This window comes from Emys orbicularis, chromosome 16 (genome assembly GCF_028017835.1).
Source record: "Emys orbicularis isolate rEmyOrb1 chromosome 16, rEmyOrb1.hap1, whole genome shotgun sequence".
NCBI classification, from domain to species: domain Eukaryota; kingdom Metazoa; phylum Chordata; order Testudines; family Emydidae; genus Emys; species Emys orbicularis.
This window is the reverse complement of record NC_088698.1, coordinates 14,686,026-14,712,876: the sequence shown is the minus strand read 5'-3', so window position 1 is coordinate 14,712,876 and position 26,851 is coordinate 14,686,026. Positions and strand designations below refer to the sequence as shown.

The window sequence follows — 26,851 nt, the reverse complement described above, 5'->3', positions numbered from 1 at the left end:
GCGATTGTCTCTTTATCTATGTGATCTGTTCTGGTCTGTGTGGCTGCTCTAGAATGTTTCAGGAGGGTAGGCAGGACTGGGGAACATATGCACAGTGCAGATTGAATGCTCAGAATTAAATACAAGCTTCTAACAAGTTCTTCTGTGCATGCAAATAGGAATTTTCTGTGGCTTATTCCTTGGTCAAATCTGTCTTGATTTTCATGGGGATAGCAAAAGGCACTTTTCTAACCGTAGGACTATTGCTCCTTGTAACTTCATGTTCCTACTCCAAGCCCCTGAGATGCTAGAAATATTTAAAAGAAATAAATCAAGTCGTCCATTTGCCAACAATAACAAAATTCCCCAACCAAGGTAAAAATTGCCTGTTTTTAATTAAATTCATTCAGCTAAAATGGTGCAAACATTTCTGAGAAACTATCAAAGAAAATCAACTGGAGGCAGCAAACGTCCACTGAAAATTTGCCTTACTGTCTTAGAGCTGCTGTAAACCAGTGGTTCTCAACCTTTCCAGACTACTGTACCCCTTTCAGGAGTCTGATTTGTCTTGCGTATCCCCAAGTTTCACCTCACTTAAAAACTACTTGCTTACAAAATCAGACATAAAAATACTAAAGTCTCACAGCGCACTAGTACTGAAAAATTGCTTACTTTCTTATTTTTACGATATAATTACAAAAAAATCAATTGGAATATAAATATTGTACTTTTATTTGTGTACAGTATATAGAGCAATATAAACAAGTCATTGTCTGTATGACATTTTAGTTTGTACTGACTTAGCTAGTGCTTTTTCTAGTCTATTGTAAAACTAGGCAAATATTTAGCTATGTTAATGGTACCCCCTGGAAGACCTCTGTGTACCCCCAGGGTGAGAACCACTGCTATAAACTACCAGGACCTATGTAAATGTACAATGTGATGTCACTAGGGTGCATCAGAAGGAAGTACAGTGGCAATGGTCAAGTGAAGCAAAGAAACCAGGTTTTGGATGAGTGGCTACAGATGGAGAAATGTCTCTTTGAGGCCTATAGCTGAGAGGAGATCCCATTGAGCTATGACTTAATTTTTGTATCCTTCTTTTGAGACCAGTGTTTTGTATAGGGACTTTGTACTGTAGAGCACTCTTGATCAGAAATGAAAGATGAGCTTAAAGTGGACAGACATATTCAAGAGACTGTTCTTATTTGACAACCTCCCATCTGAATTGACCACTCGATAGTATCCTGAAATGTATTGAGTACAATGTTACATGTCTTTCATTAGAAGACTAGCTCCATTTGAGCGCCTGATTTTTGTTAGTGCCTTGAGTGATCATTTAAGACAGGTTTCATGATGTTTTGTTTCATGATCCTTTATTTAGGTGCTGATAGTTTGATTGTTGTATAAGACACAGGGGGAGACAGTTCCTGCCCCAAGAAGCTTTCAGTCAAAACCAGAGACCTAATTAAAGTGGATAAAAGCAAGAAAATTGATTTCTCTGTTACCTGTCCTTAATTTTGTCCATTGTGCTTGAAAGATTTTCAGTCCTCTGAAAAGTGGGTAATTTTAAACGCAGACAACTTATGGTACCACTGCCACCATGCTGGATCTATCAAAGATATTTTGAAGGATTCTCTTGCCTTGATACTGAAGAGCATGTAGATTTAACTGTGACAAGTTATCAGTAGAATTGTTAGCATTCTTTTCAAATGTATGTGTTAGGTCATATGCAGAATACATATAGAAATATAAAGTACCACTTATGTATGCATGGCACTTGCTTTTAAACTTCTATAAACAAGATGTGTATGTAATATATAATGGTTATGATTTTCAAAAGTTATTAGTGATTTTGTCTGTATTAATATGTAATCCTTAGCCAAATTATTGGCTAAGATAAATATTTGGGTAAGCACATGCTTAGTTCCTATTGATGTTAGTGGGAGCTAATCATAGACTTGAAGTTAAGCATGTGCTCAAGTGCTATTCTTAATCGGGACCAAAGCATCTGCACACCTTGTTTGAATTGAGAGCCAGCTGAAGTCCTCAGACCAGTATGGTGTATGTTGCATCTCTTTTAAAAGTGGTAGTGCTTCAAGCTCTTCTTTTTCTGAGCTGGTAACTTTGCTAGATTTCAGTATGATGCAAATTTAATTCAGTTTTCAAAACCTTATACAATTTTATCTATATATTTATCACATATACCTTTTTGAGTCATGTGGCCTCTGGTATTTTTATTGGAGGCATAATTTATGACTTGATTAAACGGAAGTAATTCGCCAAACTTGGATCCCGAGTTGAGTTTCGATGAAACCGATCTCAAAAGGCAGATTGGTAGGTGAGGGAGAATTGAGATATTAACTTCAGAGAAGCATTCTTGTAGATAAACTGCTTTCTGGTCTACGAGGGATCCATACTTCTGAAGCTGAAAAAGTAAGAGTGCTGTTGTAAACTGGTGGAATAACTTGGCAGAAAGTCCTAGAAGGATTCTTCTGCCAGAGATAGTGATTATAATTAGTAAAATAATGTAATATTAGAAAGTATACACTCCCTAGACTGTACAACGGAAGGGGGAAGATGAGCTGGAGTTAAGTACTTCTTCACTAAAGAGCAGATAGTGCTCCTGCCATTCAAACAACTTAAAATACATATGAACTAAACTGGAAAATACAAGTTACTTGCTTTGGGATTTAAAGTAACTGATTCTGGTTAGCTCAACATGATGTTCTTGAGAATTGTGCTTAAGGACGTGACCTTTTAATGTTCAGGCTTCTGTCTAGTAAGAATAATGTAGGGAAAATGTCCTACATAGTGCAGAAGAGTTAAATCAGATGATACAAAGGCCTCTTGGGGCCAAAAATACTGTATTTGTAACTGAGGAAAGGTGTTAATTTACTGTATGAAATTTGTGGAACTGTACCAGGTTTTGGGTTAAACAAAATTATCTTTTTATTGTCCAGGAATTCCAAGAACTTGCTAATGTTAAACTGGGACCCATTTCCTGCTACAAGTTCTTTCCTCTCACATAAAGACCTAGATTTCAGAGAAATGAGATGCTTGTGATTGGATTACATACACTGGATCCTAAATTTTCTACTGTGTGTCATTGACTTGAAAAGTAGTACTTGGCAGGAAATTTTTATCTCCCTCGACCATCTTGTGTAAATGATATTGTTTTAACGTACTGACAGTTTTATCCTTTATTTCTGGTGTTTGATCAATTACGTTTCCAACTGTTTTGTAAGTTTTCTTTTAAATTTCAAATTACAGGTTCACGACTAGCTCTGGCAAGACTTCTTTCAGGTGAGTGTCTCGTCTGGACAGATTACATTACTACTTAATACATTGACCAACAGGCTGTCTCTTCTTGGACTCGTTAGGCTTTTGAAGTTTAATATTGGGTTCCATGTTTTCCTTTTATAACTGACTTGAAAACTAAATTAATATTCCAAATTCATTTTTTTCCATTTCCTATCTACCTCACCCCTCATGCTTACCCCATTGGTCATCTCACAGCTATTGATAAGCTGTTGCTATTCCAGAAAATGTACTACCACATTTGATGAGCATTGATATTGTCTAAAGGACAGAGTTTGTTCTATTTAGAAATATGCTGATGAATTGAAAAGCCATAGTGGTGATTGATAGGGAGGAAATGTGGCTTTGTAGTGAGTATGGAACTGGTAGCCAGGACTCATTGGTTCTGTTTCCAGCTGTTGCTGACTTGAACTCTGACCTTGGTGTTACCAGTTTTGCCCATTACTTTGGGGTACGCTCATTTATTAGGGTTACTTTTCTGGGGTGGGGGGTGTTTCTGTAATTCTATCAATGTACTGCTTGTCATTTGTGTTCTCATATGGAGCTCTACTTCTCCGTTCTGCAAGTTCCCTCCCAATGGAGCTATCCTGCAGGACCCCGGTTCCCCAGGGCTGGGTTCTTCCAGCCCCAGAATCAGACGAATACACACACATTAACAGAGCGTGTCTGAGAGGACCAGGTTAATCAACACTCCCAAGCTGACTCCTAATATGTCCCTGGACTTGGTAGGCTGGGTCGAGCAGCACTTCCAAGCTGTCACCCTCATATGCCCCAGGTTCAGCATGTCCCTATCCCCACTTTCATGTTATAATTGTTCTGGTGGTAGGGTGTCCAGATGTCCCGATTTTATAGGGACAGTTCCGATTTTGGGGTCTTTTTCTTATATAGGCTCCTATTACCCCCTGTCCCGATTTTTCACATTTGCTGTCTGGTTATCCTATCTGGTAGTAACCTACTTCTATTTGCAAATATAAGCAAACCCCACAGGATTTTTGGGCACTGCCGGGATCTTTAGCTTAGTTACGAGGAGTGTTGCTGCAGAGCGAATGGGGAAGCCAAAAAACACCTACGAGGGGCAGAGGGGAAGAGAAAGAGAAGCAACCAGCTTAACCATGAAAGTTAGTTATTGCTCGGTAATAACCATACACGGGGAGCCAAACAAACACAACAGTTATAATATTAAATCAAACTTAAATTTGATTATAAAAGTCAGGTTTAGAAAACTCAACTGTAACTGATCACACAAGACCAGGTCAGAAGGCTATGCCTAGAGAGAGCGAGAGCTGGGTTTTCACCACTTTGTGAAGCTTGAATCGATCAGAGTTCCCTGGTGGTGGTGGTAGCTGAGGGTCTGGAGTGCTGGAGACAGGCAGAGCCCCCAGCACGATCAGTCAGGAGAAGATGCAGTCCCAATGGAACTGATGCAGATTTTGGATCCAGGCATCAGAGCACTTACTTGAGCATGGGTAGGGGCTTTTGTAGGGGAAAAACAGTGGTTCAAGGGAGAACACTAGATTTGTTTCAGAGTAGCAGCCGTGTTAGTCTGTATCCGCAAAAATAACAGGAGTACTTGTGGCACCTTAGAGACTAACAAATTTATTAGAGCATGCTCGGGGGTCGACCCCGAGCATGCTCTAATAAATTTGTTAGATTTGTTTGTGGGTAAACTGATGTCTCAAGGGAGTATACCAAAGTTGTTTTTTTCAGGCTAGACAATAGGAACTGCTCATTCCTGGCTATGGGCAGTGTTCATTCAAGGGAGCTCACCACACAATTAGGCAGCTTCAGTATTTTGGATACCAATAAAGGATTTATACTAGAATTGGTCTGATAACTACTGAGCTGGGTGTGTGCAGGCGTGCATTCATTAACATCTGGAGCAGAGATTCCCCATCATGCAGTGCTTCCCTGCTTTTCTGGTCCCATAGTCCAGTGCGGTTCTTGCCTTGGAATCTCTGTTCTCCATTCTGTATGCTAATGGAGATGCCTCCCTGTCTCATCTTCGATGCAAATGAAGCTGGTCCGGAGGGGTTTAGGTGTCTTTTCCACTGCCTTTTCATTGCTTTTTGTAAGTTTTTTTTTTTTTTTTTTTTTTTTTTTTTTTTCCCCCCCTTCTGATCGGCTTTGGCTCAAGCAGAGGCTGGGGCGGGGGGAGGTCTTTCGTGAGTCAGACAGGCTGGGTATTGTGCTCTGGTTTCCCCCAAGACCACGGAGCTGATAGGCTAAATGTTGCCCAATGTTACCTTTCTTTTCTTCAGTTTACCCACTTGTAAAAAAGATATACTACTTAATAGGGTTCTTGAGGCTTGATGTTTAAGAAGTACTGTCTTTATATAGTCCCTTTATTCAGTGTTCTGAAGGTATCTTGTATATATGTGATCTTGTGCCTCATGTTTTTCAAGTCTATTTCTACATCCTCAAAATTAAGGGAAAACCAAACACTCATGAACCTTCTGTCCTATTAGTAAATTCAAACTAAAGATGTCGGTTAAAACTGTTTTTTCATGGGCTATTTCTAGCACTATTTTTGTCTTTTTGAGGACAAATGTCATCAGAAATCCATCCAAAACAATTTAAGCTACTTTCTACATTTCACGTTCTAGCACAGTGATTGTGTGTTTGACCCTTATAAGAAAGGTTTCAGAGTAGCAGCCGTGTTAGTCTGTATCTGCAAAAAGAACAGGAGTACTTGTGGCACCTTAGAGACTAACAAATTTATTAGAGCATAAGCTTTCGTGGGCTACAGCCCACTTCTTCAGATGCATCCGAAAGCTTATGCTCTAATAAATTTGTTAGTCTCTAAGGTGCCACAAGTACTCCTGTTCTTTTTGCATTATAAGAAAAAGGATCCTGCAAGAACAATAATCCTGCTTCTGAGGTGTCACAACAATTGGCACATACCCTAACCCAAAGATGTCTGTCAGATTAAGTTTTTTACAACTAAAACTTCCCAAAGCATACTAAAACAGCAAGCCCTACATACAAAAATCCCTCCCATATTCATCCTGACACTTTTTATCTCCTTCCAAAAAAGTCTGCAAGCTCTCTTCCTGGGTTTAATGGCCTAGCAGCACTGCTAAAGTAGTGCTTAGCCCAGGGGTGGGCAAACTTTTTGGCCCGAGGGCCACATCAGGATTGCGAAATGGTATGGAGGGCCGGGTAGGGAAGGCTGTGCCCCCCAAACAGCCTGCCCTGTGCCCCCTGACTGCCCCCCTCAGAACTCCCAACCCATCCAACCCCCTCCCGGGATCCCTGACCGCTCCCCGGGACCCCCTGCCCCTAACCGCCCCCCTGGGACTCCCCCATCCATCCCCCCCAGCCCCTTTCGGAATGTGGCCCTGCGACCATGGGCGGAGGACTCAGGAGGAGCAGGGGCAGCCGCGCAGCCAGAGAGAAGCGGCGGTTTCCCCTTCAAAGCGCTACTTCTCTCCAACCAGCTGCATGGCCTCCCAGTGCCACTCCTGAGTCCTCCGCCTGTGTTCCCTGTGCTCCCACACCCGCCTGCTCCCCTGCCCCCGCAGTGCAAACCCACCGTGGGGTGTGTGTCAGTGCCGAGCTGCCCGAGTGCCCAGCCCTGGGGCCCCCTGTTGTTGGGGGGCCTGTGCCAGGGCACCCTGGGTTCACTTGTAAATCTGCCCCTGAGCCACGCCGCCCGTCCGGAGCCAGCCATGCCGCTGCGCTGCCGGCACGGCGAGCTGAGGCTGCAGGGAAGGGGGGACAGCAGGGGGGGGGCCGGGGCTGGCCGGGAACTCAGGGGCTGGGCAGGACGGCCCTGTGGGCCGGAGTTTGCCCACCTCTGGCTTAGCCTCAAAAGGAGAGAAAACGGTAGACTCCTTCAGCTAGAAGTCCCATCTAGTCCACTTTGGCTGGAGGTTTGTGGAAGATGAGAAGTTTTTAAATGTGTAAAATATTGGGCTAGAGTTGGTATATAGAGATGCCACTTGTGTGAAGAAGGGGGAGATCCACAAGACTGACAACCTGGGTATTTCTGTGTTGTCTATACTGGTGTTTGTACATCACCAGTGCGTTCTCCATACTTTTTAGTTAACAATGGGACTTGAAGAAATTACTTGATACTGTGCACTTGCTTCTTGAGAGAGAGCACTTTTTCTACATATAGACTTTTTGTTTATGTAATCTCCAACAAGATATTAAATGCAAAATAAATACATTTTTATACTTGAATGGTTGAAAGTATTACTTCTAAAAACCAGCAAACTTCTTTAATCAGTTTTACATTTTACTGAGCACTCTATCTTGATCTGTAAAGGAGGGAGAATTGAGAGGAATAGGGGGAATAGTACAGAAGAGATTTTTCTAATATTACCATAATTATGCATATTATTGATACTGTATCTTGGATATTTGGTATTTCTAGTATTTCAGTCTTGCTATATTTGGTTTCCCCAGGGTAAACACAGTTTTTTGTTTTGATTTTTGAAGACAAGTAAAATATCTAGTGTCCCTCCTCCCACCATTCTTAGTAATCATTATCGGATTGCATGCAAATACATAAGGGATGAGAGGGATCAGTTGTTTGAGAAATCACATAAGCATAACTGGTTTTAAAAGTGTGCAATGATTAAATATGTGCATCTCGAACAATTCAAATGTTGTGACAGCTGCTACCAAGTCTTCAGAAGGACCTCTGTATGATGTAGGATATATAGGCATAGTCTCCTACTATGACCTAATGTAGTTGAATCAATGTGTTCCATACATGCTATGCATAATTACCTTTTACAAAAGCTCTGGGTGGTCAAAAGATGTTGCATTTCTCTTTGCTAATGCTAATTATTCTTCAGAGGTGCAAGGGAGTTTTATTCTATTACATTTCTGGTGAATTATTGCCCTGGCCTTTGCAGCAAGGGACTAGGATTCCCTGAAGCATTATTTAGTTTTGTGCTGTTATGACCTAGAAATAGGCTGTCAGTCAGATGGGATTCTTGATTTGAATCTAGTGATTACTTACACCTTGTATCTGTGCCTTGCTTTTAGATTCTAACTTTGGAGCAAGTGTTCAGTTTCCCATTGGTTCAGTACCTTCTTAGAAAGAAAACATTTAGTCTCTGCAACCAATTCATTCAAGTCTTGGCTTGGTATTCTTGAACACAGTATATAGCACTGTAACTTGGAAAGGGTGTGTGTAGAAATGGAGAGAGAGTTTTAAGTCAACATAAGTGCAGAAACGTTAGCTGCAGTGCTAACAAATTCTCTTGTAATTTTGGGGGGTATTTTCTTTAATTCAATAAAAACATTTTTTACTAATAAGTTATGTAATTGGAAGAACTGTCTCATAATACTATAGACAGAGTACATATTGATGCCTGGAGCTAAGATTGTCCAAAAGTTTTAAGTCTAGAGGATTGTAGATGTTTGTAACTCTTCTTTCTCTCCCCCCCCCTTTTTTGGGGGGGGGGAGGGGATTGGTTCAGAAATGGCACATTTGATTTCAGCCCAGAAGCAAACTTCGTTTAGAAAAATAGAGTTAAGATGTTTGAGAATGCCTACTGGAAGGAGATGCCCTTTTCCCATTTTAAAAACTCTGTATACAGTATTTAGTACCTTTATTTTGAACACTTGCTCTGGCATTTCAATGGTATTTACCAGAAACTTGGAATTTGGCATGGCTTTAACTGCTAGGTCACAGATGTATCTCTTTAGTGGTTTAGTGGAGATTGGTTGTGGTTTGTTACTATTGTAAGGATTTAAAAAGTCCACTTCTTAGACCATTCACTGATTGTATTTTTATCAGTGTTATTTCCACCCTGCACTGAAGTGTGAATGTAAAGAAACTTTTTATGGAGTCTTGCCTTCTTCCATATGGTGATTGAAGGCACATAGGTAAAGGAGTTAAGACCCCCTGTGGAGGATGGAGTTCCGTCAGTGCAGTAATGTGTTAAGTATGGGCACACATCAAAAAGTGAAGATACAAATATTTCAAAGCTTTCATTTGGACAGTATTGTCCAAACTGCATAGTGAATCAGGCAGTTCTGTGTAGTGTTTTTAAAAAAAAAAAAAAAAAAAAAAGGTGATCTTATCATTAAACTTCAAAATGTAGGGAAACAAGGGTTCAGAGCTAAGACTGACAGGAACCTTATTTTTGGTATTTCCAGAGAGAGCTTCACTTTGTAGTCAGTGTTCCTTTAGTATAATTTCTTTGTATGGAATCGAATCATATTACAGTTCCTGCTTTTCAGTTTGAAACATTTTGTTATGTGGCATTGGTAGTGTGCTTGGCATTTGGAGAAAATTATTCATTGATACATTCTGTTGATTATTCTAAACTTACTTTTTTAAAAAAAATTCTCTACTTAGACTTCTAAAATGTAGACACATTTGTGATAAAAATAGTCTAATGTGGGAGGTATCGACACCGGGAAGATAGGTATGGCATGTAATTTGCAATCACTTACCTTTCTTGCTTGAATATGTAGAAGAGAGATCAAATGAATAATCAAGGCAACATTATATAAACCTAATTATTTAGTGCATTTACGATCCATATAAGGCTGTAATTCCATTGAGTATTTCTGTTGACCTCATAAACTACTTGAGCATTGCTTAAGTAGTTTAATGCCACTAATGACAATATCCTTTTATCTTGGCCTCTGAGTGTATAATTATTTGTGCATAAAATAGTAACGCTTTGGTTGTTTGCTGTTAGTATTGTACTTTTGCTTCTTCTACTCCTGTCATTGCATCCCTTTTCGCCTCTACAACCGCTCCCATGCGGTGTCCTATAATCCTCATTCTGTTGATTCTGCAAGTCAGACAGAGATTTCTCTTGTTACACAGTGCGGTAGAATATCTTAATTTACATCCCGCATGTGTGGTTTGCATTTAAACAAAAGTACTCAAGAATTATTTATTTTTATATATATTAAAAAAACTGGTGTGATAAAGTGCAAATTAAACTCTGCCACAGCTGCAGATAAAGAGTGATAGAAACTTGTAGCTGGCTAGAATGTAAAGGGTTTATTTTTTTTTTTAATTTAATTTCTGCAGCATTTCCATTCACAAAATTACCATCGTCTCCAATGCAATGCCACATTTGCAATGGCAACAAGGTATTTCCGACATCACTAAGTTACTGACATTGATTTCATCATTTTAGTGCTGAAGTGTGGACATAATACCATAAACTTATGAATAGGAATATTTGGAAGTTTCAGCCCTACTGCTTACATTAACTGGATTTTTCAAATGTGGCCCTTGTGATTTTTAATCTCAAAAACCTTCTGGTTATCTAAGCTTCACCTTTCCTCCCAACTCCTCCTTTTTCCTCTCTCCTTTTTCGAGACCAGTTGGTACTTGCTATAGTTATATTCTGAAAAACTTAGTTTTCATTCTCACTTTTCTCAGTATTTGCATTATTTCTTATGGTGTTAGAAGTGGTTCATGCATTGTTTTTGGATTGTTGGATATGTTCACGCTGAATAAAATTCTGTAAATGGGTCAGAAGTGTCTTGCCTAGTTGTACCATATGTTGTTGTCAGTTGTAGTCTAGCAGGTCTGTCTGAGTTCTTAGCTATTTTGTGACCTGAGTGTTCGTTCTGCGTAGGTGGTGTGTTAAGAAGAGGATATGCCTATTTTTATTTTCTAGCTCTAATGTGAACATTCCTGTGCTCTGTAAGGTAAAGTGATGCTTATAAAGAAACCATTAAACTTTGGTATGCTGTAGGAATTTATCCACACGGTATCTAAAGTAAGTCTGCCTTGATTTGTGTTTAGTTTGGAAGTATACATTTCAGTAAGAAAACAAAAAACATAATAATCCTTATTTAATTTAAAAACAAACTTCATTAAGATGGAGCTCAGGTTGAGAATACATGTTAATAATTGAAGGCTTAAAAAAATAAGGATTTTGTATCTTAAATTTAAGTCACATAAAAAGCCCTTGTAAATCTACATCTTTCAGAGTTAAGATAAGGTTTTTTATCTTGTTTGGTTTTTGGGTTTTTTTGTGCCTAAAATTGTGAAAATATAGAAATGCAGCTGTTCTCCAACCTAGATAAACTGGGAGAACTCTAGTTCACTAATAGGAAAGCAGAAATGTTAAGTTGTTTATAACATAGGAGATTCAGGGGCATATAGTCACCTTCTTTAAGAGATTTTAATTGCAGTGACAGATGGACTTCTGGTGATATGAAGGTGAGTCCACTGAGGTTAATGACATCTTGCAGTCAGATGAACAGCTCTAAACTCCCCTTTAGACTGAGTCGTTTGTATTGATCTCTGCAAAATATTTCAAGGAAAATTGAAAGAGCAGCAGAATTCTTAAGCTGTGGTATTTGATAGAAGGGAATGATGAGAGCTTTGGAAGTCTTTATTTCTATAATAGTTACTTTTAAGGGCAGCAAAACCATGATGTGAAATAGTGTAAATATGCCCATATAGTTAGTGTTTCATTTAAAGGCTGTACTTGTGTAGAAATTCCGCAACGGGTGTCTTAGTAAATTATAAAAAGCAACAGAGGGTCCTGTGGCACCTTTAAGACTAACAGATGTATTGGAGCATAAGCTTTCGTGGGTGAATGCCCACTTCGTCAGACGCATGTCAGACATATTTCGTATTCACCCACGAAAGCTTATGCTCCAATACATCTGTTAGTCTTAAAGGTGCCACGGGACTCTGTTGCTTTTTACAGATCCAGACTAACACGGCTACCCCTCTGATACTTAGTAAATTATGAAGACAATCGTGGATATGAAAGCTAGTTCACAATGAGTCCATGTGTTCAGAAGAACTGCAAATTAGATCGGAAATTGTAAATGCATAGGTCCTGTTGTACATATGGCTTGATAATAGTAATTTGGAATTTGTAGTGTCTCGGTAGGTATAACTAGTTTTTTAAAAAAATTACCATAATAAGCTCTTTATTAATCATCACTGGTTCTAAAAACCAAGTAAGTATTCTAAAAAGTGGTAATGCAAAAAATGAGCAAACTTTAGGATAATGTGCATTCATAGGTAGCTAGAAGGGCCCTCTTAATCTGTAATTGGTATTGGAAACATTCTGATAGACTAGGATCTGTGGGTTTTAATTTTTTTTTAACTCTGTTTTTCAAAGCACAAACTATTTGGGAATACCTGTAAGGAGTGGAAATAAGGATGTACTCGATCTCACTTGGGTGGGTGGGAATAATCTCACTTAATTTCAGATGATGCTTTTGTTCTGATGTTATCAGCATATTTTCATTAATCGATTTACAGAAAGTTGGGGAATTGCTCTAATCAGTTTGCATGTTCTTCCTAGAATGAAGAAAAGTACTGATCTCTGAGAATACTGAAATTAAAAATATAGGGTTAGAACTTCAGTTGGTTTAAATTAGAGAGTTAGGTTGATTTAATTGGGGCTATCTATGCCTACATGGACCAGCTGAGGATCTGGCCTGTAAATTTTACACGTGGCTTTAAAATGTTGACCGCTTCAATATAAGGCTCTTGCTGTAAAGCTGTCTGATAAAGTGCTTCCTCAAGTGGTAGTCTGGGCAAAGAAAGTCCTATTAATCTTCCCCTTTAAAACAGGGAGACAGTATGAATTAGAGATCTTATTGAAGGGCCAAGTTGCTTAAATATTGTCTGTAGTGTGCATAGTGGTGGACAATTAGTTTTCTTTGTAGCCTTATTCAGGATAGAATATATCTCTTTAGGGGGAAAAAACTTTCCTTTTTGTTTCCATAGAGCTCCGCTGTACCCCAGGGCAGTTTGCATGTCGCAGTGGTACCATCCAATGCATCCCTTTGAACTGGCAGTGTGATGGATGGCCCACCTGTGAGGATGAGAGTGATGAAGTTGACTGTCCAGGTAAGTAGAACTAAAAAGAATGCTATTCTCTGAACTGTTACTTTGTGTGGCAGTGTTATGCTTCAGGTTTGGTTTTTATAAAATGACAGTTAGCAATTCCAGGTTCAAACAGACGTCACTATGGGAGGACACTATTACGTTTGGTAGAGGATGTTCCTTATGATAAACCTTGACTCAGCTTTGCTTTTCAGCTTATACAGTAACATCACAAGCAATTTTTCCTTGATTGGGTTACACCTCCATTCTTGCAATCTATGTGTAGGTATTCTAAATGTGAAATGAGTTGCTAGACTGTTTTAATTCTTAAGGGACAGGAAAAACTACCTTTACAATGGAATCAAACTGATACCCTTATCTGCAGTTGAATTCTAAACTTGTCTCTTGCCCTTAAAAATGTACCACACAGAAACTGGATTGAGGCACACTGTTGGACAGTGTAGGGGAGGTTGCCCTGTTGTTGCCTATGCTGTGCTGTTCACTTGCATAAACAGAACATGTCAGTGCAGGAAGCAATCAAACTGTTATTTTTTGCCCTCAAACTTGCATAGGGTCATTTTTCAAGAGTTGATCACCCATCAGCTCCATTATTCTAAGTGGGAACAGCTGTGCATTGGTCTCTGAATATTTGGCCTCAGTTGTGACCAAACACTCTTGGAAATCTGGCCAGTACAATTTAAGATAATTTAAAAACAGGAGGAAATGCCCAAGGCTTTCTTTTGGGATAGCGAAGTAGAAATCTGGAAATGACAACTAGAATTAAATTGCAGCTTGGGTTAGATTTTTAAGTCAGGGTCTTTAGGGAGACCCAAACTACACTGAAGTATTGCAGTTTTTGAGTTCATTCTCTGTTTGAACTAATGAATCAGAACTGTTGAGCATCTAGTGAACTCCTTTGGGCTGCCCAGCTGCATTCTGAATTCTGGGCCTGAGAGTTATTTTTACAGTATTTCCAATACCTGCAGTAGAGTAAGTATTTTATAGGAACAGTCTCTGCCAAACTTTGCTCATTTCTTACATCCTTTACATATCTGTATAGAGCACACTTTGTGTGGATTTCATGAGCCTGACATCCATAAATCCAGAGCTTGTGTCTTAGCTAGCATCTATGCAGCTATCTTGCATATTGTGTTCAGGGTTTTACCTGAACAAAATTCATGCTATGCATATGGCTAAATGGGGAAATCAGTCTCATTAGGGTTAACATTTTGTCAAATGTAGCAGATTTGCTGGGTAAAATAGTTTTTACTAGAAAGCATTTCAACTTTCAATTGAAGGAAGGATTTATGAAAATGTGGGGTTGATATCTCCTATTCGCCATAAACTTAAGATGGTTACTCATGCTGTCATAATTGCTCTTTAATATGGAAAGAAGCTTTACAGATATGGAAATGGGAGGATTGTTGGACTGCTGTAGCAGTCCAGAGGCTGGAAATTGTTAGTCATGCAATTTTATACAGTAAAGGTTAATGAAAGGTGATTAGGTTCTTGTCGTCTCGGAGTGAATGCACACTATAATGACTTGTTACTGTGGTGTATTTCCTTTTCCAAAGGTCAATGAAAGGCCATTATCAGCTATATCCTATTGCCTGCCTATTTCTTTTAGGGCCTGGTTCTATTCATGTTAGCAGCAAAACTCCCATTCACCCCAAGAGGAGTTGAATTGTGCATGATATGGGACTTTCCCAATAAATTCAGTATGTTCTGAGTTTAGCTATTGTCCCACAAGCAACAATTTCCTTTTGCTAGCAGCAGTTCCAATCTTTTTTTTCCAAAACCCATTTTGTCAATAAATGGTTAATTGCCATTAACCAGTCAGGATAAGTATACAGGATGCATATTTTTGTTAGTGAGCTGTAATATTTGTCTTTCAAAAGCCAATGTTAACTTGAATAGCCTTTTTGTCTTATAACATCCCGTTTTCCCTCTCTCTTCCCTTCCTAAAATACAGATTTATTTTTAAGATAGAATTATTTTCAATTCCAAACTTTAGTTTTAAGCTCTGGTATGTAGAAATGCTTACTTTTCTTCCATACTCTTGCATAAATATTAGTGGAATCTTTGCATCTGTATATGTCCTTGATCCATGGCTCTAGTAGGATAAAGCCCTTTGACTGCTGATTCTGTCTGCATACTAGAAATTATTGGGAGGATTTACACAGCATGTGCTTGCAACTCCTTTCTGCTTTAGTCTTGGAGTCGCATGAAATAATTCTTTTCTGATCCTTATCAGGAGTAATAGATTTGAAAATAAGTCATGCTGAAACAGTATTTGCTGTAAAATTTCTAGTAAATAAGAAGGTCATATCTATTAAGGCCTTTACCATTTTAGTGAGTTTCAAGTAGTAATTTCTTAATTGTTAATACTAGTCTCTACTTCTAGCTACTTGCAGTTTAAACTTCGATGTAAATGGTAAGAATCTAAGAATGCCAATATATATTCAGAGGTAGCAGTAGTTGTGCTTTTCCACCTTCACCCTCTGTAATTGTACCAATAGGAGATGAGAACTTTGATATTTTTCTTACTCCTCTTTGGATTCCCCAATTTCTTTTTTGCCACTAAAAGAGCTCAACTGTGTGGATCAACTTCGTTCAGTAATGAGAATAGTGGGAGTGGGCAGATAAACAGCCAGAATTGTGCAGAACGTCTTCAGTTCGTTCTGCTTATACTTTATGTAACGTGGTAAACAAAATAAAATCTGTTCATGGACAGGGAATGTATGTCCTAAATTTACCCTGTTAACTCTTTTTCCAAATCTTCTCAACAGCAGTTGCTTCAAGCAACTATAGTTGACAATCATCTCTGTCTCTTTCTGTTTTCTATAGCACCTATCACTGGAGTAAGCAGTGCAGAGTTAGCAGTTCGTGTATTTCTGACTGTTAACATTTAAACTCTTGTGATCAGACACTGTATCACAGCCCTTTTGTATAACTTCATCTTCACCCTGAACTAATTGCCCTACAATAAGGCTTTTTCCAAGGGCCCTTGGTCAGGAGACCTCAATGTTTCAAAATGCTCTCCAACAGAACTTTATGGTTCCATTCCTGGGTCTGCAATCCAACTGGTAACAAGGTGTCTGTGATGAACCCAGTAATCTAGGAGCAACATCTTTGAGAGGAAACTGTGTTGGTCTCATCCAACATCCACTCAATTATTTTTCGTAACATGACCTTTTGTGAATCCATAGGAAGAACTCCTATGTGGTCCTGCACTCCTTCCCACCCACCCTTCTTCACAGAAAAACTCCTAGATACAGTCAGCCAAAGATATGGCCAGCATTAAATCTTTATAAACATAATCATTTAGCAGTAGTCTGATTGCTGTGAACTCAAGCCTTTTGAAATTATTCTTCTGACTTGGTTCTCATGAAAGCTTAAAATACACATGCACTATATGTGACCTGAATTAGTCGTCCCATGATGTTAAGTAATGTTAGCCAATAGGAATTTATTTGCATAATGTCTGGGCTAAACTTATTGAATGTCCTTTGCACAATGAAAGTAGAAAACAGGTAAAAAACCACTTACAATTGGAAGTATTTAAAAAAAAAAAAATGGTGGGTTCATTTTGGGCCCAAAAGGCAGTTAATCTTGAGATGATCTAGTTCCCCTCCCACCTCCACTATAAATGAGAATTGGAAACTTTATTATCCAGTAGGTTGTTCTGTGCAGTTAAAACTGTCTTGTTGGACAAAACAGCTGGAGAGTGTGAGCGTGTGTATGCTTTAAAAACAACAATAACAAAAAAATTCCAATAGCTCCTGCATTTCCCACAGATGAGCACATTAGCAGCTCATGTATGGAAACCAGCAACCTTTATGGAAATGTCATACAGAAATCTACATTAAAAGAATGTTTGGGTCACAAAGTCTAGCACTGAAATTAGGAAATGCCAGAATGTAGGTTGCCTTTTGTGTATGCATTGAGATGGTTAATTACATGATTACTATTTTCTTCCACAGGAAGTCGGTCTCATTCAGCACATCGGAGGGAGGGTGTTTGCTGAATGAGCAGCTATTAAATAGCTTCATCCTCATTGTGCGGTCCGAGGACTACTTTATTGCACACTGTTCAAATCCTGCTCTGAACATAATTAGTAATTTCCTTCAGGGCTGTTCTGTAGCACTTATCACTATAATATTGGAGTTACCTATCAGCAGTTTAGCTGTACTTGTTTATTACACCATTTTATCTTGTGATATAGGGTCACTCCTGGTTAGTTGCTCATGTAGAGACTTTTAGGCCTTTGGCCTCAGTTAATTTGCCAAGGCTATTGTCTTACAGACTTGAGGCCTGTAGGCTTTTGCGCTACTGCCTTAATTCATACCTATAGGCTATAGTCCCTCCTCTTTTGTGGATCCCCAAAATCAAAATATCCCAACTGAAGTGTCTCTTTGCAGGCTCAGTTCTTCTGCTGGGTTGATACAGGGCCAGTTCAGTCCCAGCTTCAGTAGCTTCCTGGCCTGTCCCCACCTCAGTCTGTTTATCCTGTTTGAATCAGGGCACTCTTCAACAATATTGAGCCTGGGGAGGGCAAAGTGGTTTTTTCACTCTCCATGGGTTTACTTTAGTGGTCCTTCTGCATGTACCGGGTTATGTATGAGCTGATACTTATCTCAAGTAATTAGACCTTCATCTGCCTTGGGAGTAAGTGGAAAGGTGTTAGCCTGTTGTCTGGAGATTTCCTTGACAACCATCTTAATTTTGTCCAAGAGTTTTAAAAAGCTTTTGAAAATGTATGGAACAGAGAAAGCTCTCGAATAACCACACTCATGTAACTGACAAACTGAGCAGCAGGAGCGTGGACTGTTCTATGCAAAGAAGAATAGATAAACTCTGGGAATGACGCATCTGCTGGAACAGCTAAAACTGCTGCTTGTCAAGCTCTGTGCTGCATTGATGGAAACCCTGCCACAAATATTTAGCTTAATCAGCAAGACTCATGTAACAGTTTGGCTCTTTTCCGTGGTAGGTGTTTCACATTGGCATCGTCTGTATAGTTTGTGTGTCTTCTTACAGGCAACTACAGTACAACTGAAATATATAATTACTATTGTCATTTTTTATTTTGTCTGTCTTGAATTCAAACCTAGAGAGACATTCATGAAAGAGTTTACCTTTTGGCTAAATGAAAAACTGCCTTGCATGTGCGTTTCTTTTCTCTTTAGGCTTGACAGGGGACCAACGATCTTATCATGGGAAAGAAAACGTGGACTCCAGGTACAATCGAGGAAGAGGAGGAGACACAACCCGCTTTCACACTGTCAATGTGGCACAGCCTGTCCGGTTTAGCAGTAAGTTGCAGACTGGGGAACCTGGTTCAAATTCCTAGAAGTCAGTTCACAAAATTAGGCCATTTCCTCTCAAGACAAAGACTTAATACTTCAGGATGCAGGATTTTTTTTTATTATTTATTTTTTTTAAATATTAAAAGTAGTGGTTCCAGAGTTAGTAGACAGTAAAATGTCCAAGGACTCTTAACTTTTTTTAAAGTTGGCATTAAATTGCATGCTTTTCTTGAACTAAAGTGCCCCGAAGAGCATACATGCCAGAGATCTAAATATTTGTATACTACCCTTTTGACAAGGTTATTTGTAACACTGGTATATATAACATGGTAATTATGAATTGTTTCTTTGAGAATGGAATCCTAAAATACATCTTTGTCCTTGTGTTTTATTGTTGCTAATATATTAATATAGAATAGTACTTCATAATAGTGGTTTTGTGAAAAAAGAGTTGCAGTTTTCTGTTGTAAATTATGGGCTTTAATTTTTCTGGGCTGCTTTGTCTTCAGTTGGAAGTATGGGTCTTCAGCGGGTGTGAAAATCTGGTCTTTTTTTGTCTTGAGAGACTAGTTTCAGCACAGAAGCATTCTTTTTAAACCAGTGCCCCAGTGTTACAAATACTTATGCACGTGCTTTAAGTAAAGCACATGAGTAGTCCAATTGGCTCATTAAGGGTAAGTTCAGGTGCTCACATTTATAAGTGGGGAATAAAATCTTACTTATTTGAGTTTGCTCTAGAAAAATGGTGGGATAAAAATTAGACCTAAGTCATTCACGTTTGATACTTTAAATTTTCAACAGTGAGTTCCTAGGGAAATAATTTAATTTTTAAGAAAACTGTGAACTATAATAGCAGTTTATCTGATAGTATGAGTGTTAGCCTTTAAGGAAAAATGTTCTTAAGAAATAAAGCACTTTGGAAATTTGTCACCTCTCACCCCTCTAAAGAAAAAAAAAACAACCACTCAGAAGTCAGTTACCTAAATTTGTTAATGATCACTTTAACCTGTCCTTGCTCAGCTGTCGTGAATATATGCCAACCTTGGCACAGGTGCTCTTTACTTAACCTTGATGATGATGATAACTAGGCTGAGGTACTTGCCAGTCAGAAAATGACCCAGTCTTGGTAAATGGGAATACTGTGTAAAACTTTTTGCATGGCTGTTTTAGCCTAGGTTTTTAATCCCTAGCATTCTTATTGTGATAGAGACTAAACTAAAAGCAGATACATAGGAGTGGAAAATCCAAATAAGTAAGGCTTAAGAATTTCTTTTATTGGAAGCAAGATGCAGAAAAATGTTGCTTCACCATTTAATATGCTATTTAAAATAAAATCCCTTTTGACTAGAGTAGAGAACTCTCCTACCCTATGCTGAAATGACTAGTGTTAAACTTCTTAAATGCTGCTTTTTGGGTGGTTAATGCAATTTCTGGATAGTAGTTAAGTAGAGTTGAAGAGCTAGATTCCAGCAGGAGAACTAGTCTGTAACGTGTGTGGTGGTAACTTTACACAGAATGCATTTTCTGTAGAATGAGGAATTTCATTGATAAGTGGGTAAGGGGACAGGTGTTGAAAGCGGTAGTGAAATTTTTCAACCATTCTTTCATTGTTCTGATCGGTCTTTATTTTTTTTATAGTATTGCTATAAACAGAAGCTGTGTCACAGAGGCAGACAGCTAACACAAGCCAAAATTAAAATAAACATTTCACTAAGATTAAAGAAAAGCAAACAGGTTTTTTAAATATATTTTATAAAATTTGTTATGGATTGATGGACTTAACTAGTTTTGGTAAATTGTTGATTTTTGAAATTACTTAATTCTTTTATAACAAATTGGTATGGAAGTAGTTCTGGTGGCTATAACTTAATATGACATGTAATCCAGTGTGTTGGCAGACCATTCTATCTGTTCTTACGCCACTGTGGTAGCGCTTTGTCTCTGAAATGTAACTGCAAATAATAGTCAAGGAAACCCTATTTTATAAAAAGGCTTGAGAGCTGTACTTCAGGAAGTAAGTGGTAACTGTGTTAACCCACTGCATAAAACTTTTCCTCTCTTCCCTGAAAGCAAGCTGTTGATCATGCACTTAAAAATAAATCAGGCAGAAGAAGGGTACTGAGATTTGAGTATTTAAACATGATTTATCAGGTCATGGATTCAGTTATGCTATACTACCTATGTCTGTTTCAATGAACTCCGCATAAATGTGACTCCTCAAATCCTGATTACGTCATTTTCGTATTTGGGTCAATAATATGATATTGCATGCAACTTGTATTTATTATTTCATTCAAAGCATTTGAACGATTACAGATTAGTCAGATTTTTATTCGTTTAAGACATTAAGTAATTCTAAAGACATGGGTTGGAAGATCACAAAAGGACTTCAGAGCTGTAAAAACCTTGATAATTCTCTAGCATGTGAAAAATGAATATTCCACTTTGTTGAATTTTAGCAAATTTAGAAAGAACTTGGGTATGGTAAATAGTTGTATTATTTCGCTACTTTGATAGAGATCACTGTAATTCCAAAGAAGGTTTTGGGGTCCTTTTGGTTATGAACAGAGACCAGATAAATGCTCTAGCAAGAGTTAAATAACTGGTGAGGTCACTGTGCCCTGGCAAGTGTTGCAGAATTAATGTTGCCTTGCTTCCAGTCCATACCAAATGCAACAGCTAAGATAACCTTTCTTCCTGTTAACTCTGATTGTGCGCTCTCTCTCTCTCTAAGTCCCGCCACTGGATGCTCATCCACTCCAGTAGTGTCAGCCTTGAATGTCCATTTCTTCCACAAACATTTCCATGCTTTCTTCTGCACTTCACCTTCCTTATAAATTGCCCTCCCTGAACTAATCCATAAGACCACCTTCACATCCTTCTTAAAGACCCACTTCTGCTGTGAAGTCTACAAGAAATGTAACTGGTTACCAGTGGCTGTGTTTAATGACAATAGAGGAACATGGATACTATTTACTTAACAATTATTACTTGTAATAAAAGAAGGAAAAATCTTTGGAAGCATCAAGTTGTGCATGTTGCTGACTTGTGTAACTGCATGATCATATCATTCTCTTCCTCCTGCTCCCCACTTTTTTCTTCCTACTGTTTATTACACTTCTTGCTGCTTGTTTCAAATTAGACTAAGATCTTCAGGGCAGTGATGGGGTGTGATCAAGACTTTTTTTATGTTTGGTGTCTTGCGTGGTAGAGCCTCTAACCTGATCAGGGCCTTTGAGTGCTACCACAGTGCAAGTGAAAAGTGGTGAAAAGTAAATCATGTTTAAATGAAATCCTAGAAAGACAAATTTTGTCAAGAAACTTTTTCATCAGGAAACGTCACCGTGTGTGTGTGTGTGTGTGTGTGTGTGTGTATGTATGTATGTATGTATGTATATCATATATGTGTACACACACATCTCTACCCCGATATAATGCTGTCCTCGGGAGCCAAAAAAATCTTACCTCGTTATAGGTGAAACCACGTTATATCGACCTTGCTTTGATCCGCTGGAGTGTGCAGCTCTCTTCCCCCCCCCCCCCCCGAGCACTGTTTTACCATGTTATGTCTGAATTTGTGTTATATTGGGTCGCGTTATATCGGGGTAGAGGTGTATATAGTGTTCTGAAAATATTTATAATATATACTGGCTTATTTAACTAGTAGGTCTATGTTGTCTCAAGTTAAGATCCTAATTTTGGGGGATGGTTTTCCCTTCTATTCTCCATGTTTCCTAGGAAAGTGCCCAACAGGATGGCATCACTATGAGGGCACAGCCAGTTGTTACAGGGTGTATTTAAATGGAGAGAACTACTGGGATGCTGTGCAGACATGTCAGAGGGTGAATGGATCGTTGGCCACTTTTACCACAGATCAGGAGCTCAGGTTCATCCTGGCACAGGAGTGGGACCTAGAAGAGAGAGCCTTTGGAAGGAAGGACCAACGTAGGTGAGTCAGGAGGAAAAATAACCATTTCATATTGGATGAAAGTGATTTTTACATGAATTAACAAATAACTGCTAATGTTGTGCAAACTGAGTAGTTCACTTTGCTTAGAATTTAATAAAAATTTATTTAAGTAACTCTGTTACCATTCTGACTAAGCTACTGCCAATTGTCATCAGTTTTATATATTAACCAGCATTAATGAATAAACTGCAAACTTCATATGATTGTTTGCAGTCAAATAACTTTTTTCAGTCTGAATGTCTTTGCATTGCTGAACAGAAAACAACTGTAGCGAAGAATGAATTATTTTAGTGCGGTGTGCATTATGCTGAGGTTTTCAGTGGAGTACTGGGAGAGTTCTAGTTTTCTCTAAACGTTTAAACTGAATGTTCAAGTTTATTGGCCATAAAAGACCAATAACACTGACAACGTTGCTAGCGTGAGATAGGAATGAAAGGGCCATTCTGAGAGAAGTCTCTGAACATCTGCACTAGTTTAGTTTGAGGCGAGGATGTTCTCAGCTGTTCTATTGGAGAGAGGACTACTCCCCCAGAATATAATTACTTAAAAAATAGAATTACCATTATTTTATCCATGGTCTTTCATCAGTTCTCTGCTGTGCTGTCCTGTCACCAGTACTATTACTCTTTTGTTACTGTTGCTACTTCTGGTTCTAATTCAGCATCAGACAGGAAATGCATTTGACAGATATTTTAAGAACATGCACTGCAGTAAGTTGTATTTGTGGTGCTTCAAGATATTTCAGCGCTATCACAGCAACAAAATTATGAGCTTGATCTTTGTGTATAGTTTTTACAAATCACAACATAACGTATATCAGTAAAATAAATACTGATATCTATGTAATATTATCAATCCCTTTTTAAAAAGAAGTTACTGTTGGTGAATATATTCCCAAAATGTGGACTTGGAATATAGCAATGTAAAGCATTAAAATATTTTTAGGTCAATTTAAAAGTGGAAAAACAGGAAATTTAGTAGTAAAGTTCTGTATTACTTGTTCTCATTTTTATGGTAGTATTTTTCCCCTCTTGCTTTTTGGAATCGTTTAAAAATGCCTATTTTTTAACTATCTAGGTTCTGGGTTGGATATCAGTATGTCATAACCAACCGAAATCGTTCTCTAGAAGGTCACTGGGAGGTGGCTTATAAAGGTAAGTTTCTGAAATTAGATGCTAACTTCCATGCAGCTCGCTTAAAAATAAAGCTAGTTAAACATAAGCTTAAAACAGCTATCCTCAAGCATGAATGTAATCTATAAAGATACTTCTCTCCCCTTGAATGAAACTTGCTGTAATTCAAAGGGAGAACTGGTTCACAACATCAATTGGAATGGTAACTACCACTTTAGTTTAGGCTTTAGAAATTTCCTGGTACTAAATGACTGCAAAATATAATAGAATGGAAGATTTCTATCCTATGTGGGGGTTTCCTTTGAGAAAGATGGGAACTACATTTGGCTGAATTTTGTAGTTCCATATACTAGCGGTTAATCTTATTTACAGAATCTCCATAAAAAACATTGTAGTCTGTGGGAAACCACTTTGTAGAATAAGTAGGTTTAGCTGTGATGAGGTAAGTTTGTGGTTTCAGTGTAAAAAGAATAAAGAACACTGAAATGCATGGGTATTGCCTTCTCTCATTTTGTAATCTGACCACATTTTTGGAAGAGCCACTCAATTCTCCAGACACCTGTGAAAGTATTTCTACCTCTTTTATTACTCAGATGTTAATCAGAAGCTCTTTGCAGCAGGCTCAGTGTTAACAAAAATAAGTAAACAACTGAATAGTTTTATTAGCCCAGGAAATTCCAAGATTAAGCTTTGAGCAATCTCAGAGTTTTAAATCTGCAGTGTTACCAAAGTGAATGTTACATACAAGTAATCTACAGTTTAATTTCCCACATTCCCATAAAAATTAACAGGTATCATAAACAGGTAGGTATTGAAATAGGTGTCTGTACCAGAATGAGTGGCAAAATTGTTTCACATTGGTGTTTTAAAGTGAGTCTAGTTTGTACGGGCCAGAATTTTCCATATAGCAGGTATCATTTGATTCCTCTGATACAGAGTTCATTGAAATAACTCTTAAAAACTCAGCGACACTATCACCTGTTTCTTGTTCTAGTTTAATTTTCAAATTGTTTGAAATGGAGATTGAAATATTATTTGCATTTATACCTTCTCCAGAACAAAGATAAAGCACATTGACTCCTGGGTACGAGGAAGCTTGCACCTACGTTATACTATTTATACCCAAACAGAAAGCTTCAGTCTGCAAGGCTGTCCGTTTACAGCTCTAATAGCTGTAAACCTCCTTAAAACTTTTTCAAAATGTAAAAGAAAACTCTTCTGAAATGCTGATGTACAGTGTTGTCTAGACTGTAAATAGTTTGTCTCCCTTAGTTTATCCAACTGAACGAAATGCTCTGCCAGTGCAAGGCTGCCAAGCTGATTGACTTTCAAAAGCAGCTGGACTCTCAAAAGTGAATGTAGCCTTTTGGGTTCTGTTTTTTAAACCACCCTGGATGTTTGCTTGCAGTAACGTTCAGATCAAATCTGTCCACTGCCCCAGTACAGCAAAGCATGTCAGCATGAGTCGTTCCATTAAAGTCAATGAGTCTACGTGTTTGTGTAGAATTAAGCACGTGCTTAAATGCTCTGCTGGACTGGTGCCTTGACATGTGGAAAAACAAGCTTTCGGATAGGCAGTGCTGCAAAGTCACCTCATACACACCATGCATTTGACGTCGCACCTTTTCAAGGTAAGGTGGCATGTTCTGCAAAATGGCATCCTCTGTGCATGATACCAGACAAAACCACATCCAGTTTTATGATAGAACTGGGTAGGGGACAAACCATACAAAATCAGGACAGTCCAGCTTAAAACCAGACGAATGGCCTGCCTAAGTAACATACAGCTCAACTGTTCCACAGTAACATTGGCTTTACAGTGCCATCAGGAATCGAAGTACTTAAACCTATTTTTGCCACGAAAGTGAGCAGATCTGACTCTGAATATTCATAGAGCACTTCTCTGTTAAGCCAGGAAGTACCACTTTCACAGTTGCTTTAGAAGAATAGAGCAGCACTTCAGTGTTTCTCAAGGGGGGAAAAATTGCAAACTCTTTATATTAAATTAATGGATCTTGATGGACAAAAAGTATCAGTTAACCTATAAAACCTGGGGAAAATACAGATCTCTATTTCTCCTGAAGGGAAATGTCATTGCTCTTTACTGGGAAGCTGACTCCACTACCATCTGCTGGTGAAACTATTTAGAGCAGTTATAACTTTATTTTTTTCTTAATGTGTACCATTTAATAGTTAATGTTACAATTCTGACTTTTCATTTGTCAGATGGTGGCATCAATTCATGTTTTCTTGATGCCATAGAACCTTGCTTTAAGAAAGTTTATTAAAAGTAGACTATGGGGGAAAGTTTCAAAAGTACCTAAGTCCCATTTTCAAAAGTAATCATTTAGCTACTTTTGAAAATTTTGCTCCATGACAATTCTGTATAGTTTGGTGGATGGACTCTCTTCTTAGGAGATAGCAGTAGAGATCCTAGTTTCATAAAAGAAATCTCTCCCATCAGGTCAAACACTACTTCAGCAGGCTGTCAGAGGATCATTTTATCATTTAACCATATGATGTGTGGGAGTCAGGGCATTAAGACCAACATTTTCAAGCCTGGGTACCTAATGTTGGGCTCCTAAATCCATATGCACTGATCTAATTTTTTTTCACAGCTGCTGACCCTGGAAGTCAATGGAAGGGTCCAAGTGCCCCTCAACTTTGAATATCAGGCCACTTACGCTTGATTGTCTAAATATTAATTTAGACACCTTAACTTTAGGCACTTAGGTTTGAAATTTTTGACCCTATTACAGAACACACGCTTGGCGCCTCTAATCTCCAGCTACATTATCTGTATCACTTTCGCTTGTCATTAAAATGTATACATTAGAGAAGTTGCCAATATGGAACATTCATGTTATTTGGATTGTGTCATGAATCACATTTAATCAGTGTGTTCTATATTTCAATTATACTGAATTTCTCCAGTTGAACAGATTAGTAGTTTAGTATTGCTGATAGCAAATCTGAGTTTAACAGACAAAGGTGATTTATATTAGTATTAGGGCTGTCAAGCGATTAAAAAAATCAATCGCGATTAATTGCACTGTTAAACAATAATAGAATACCATTTTATTTAAATATTTTTGGACGTTTTCTACATTTTCAAATATATTTATTTCAATTACAACACAATACAAAGTGTACAGTGCTCACTTTATATTTATTTTTGGTTACAAGTATTTGCACTGTAAAAAAATAAAAAATAGTATTTTTCAATTCACCTAATACAAGTACTGTAGTGCAATCTCTTTATCATGAAAGTTGAACTTCACAAATGTAGAATTATGTAAAAAAAACCAATGCATTCAAAAATAAGTGTAAAATTTTAGAGTCTACAAGTCCA

At 38.2% G+C, this 26,851-nt stretch overlaps 1 protein-coding gene across 3 annotated transcripts in view; it reads left to right on the top strand.

Moving 5' to 3' along the window:
- Positions 1-26,851, top strand: part of DGCR2 (DiGeorge syndrome critical region gene 2) — a 72,622-nt gene that overhangs the window by 15,265 nt on the left and 30,506 nt on the right. For 2 of the 3 annotated variants that reach the window (XM_065417595.1, XM_065417597.1), the window contains exons 2-6: positions 3,253-3,285; positions 12,989-13,111; positions 18,277-18,402; positions 22,135-22,345; positions 23,444-23,520. In XM_065417595.1, the coding sequence (XP_065273667.1) occupies positions 3,253-3,285; positions 12,989-13,111; positions 18,277-18,402; positions 22,135-22,345; positions 23,444-23,520 (570 nt within the window). The remainder of the gene's footprint in view (positions 1-3,252; positions 3,286-12,988; positions 13,112-18,276; positions 18,403-22,134; positions 22,346-23,443; positions 23,521-26,851) is intronic. The other variant, XM_065417596.1, reaches the window with a different exon arrangement.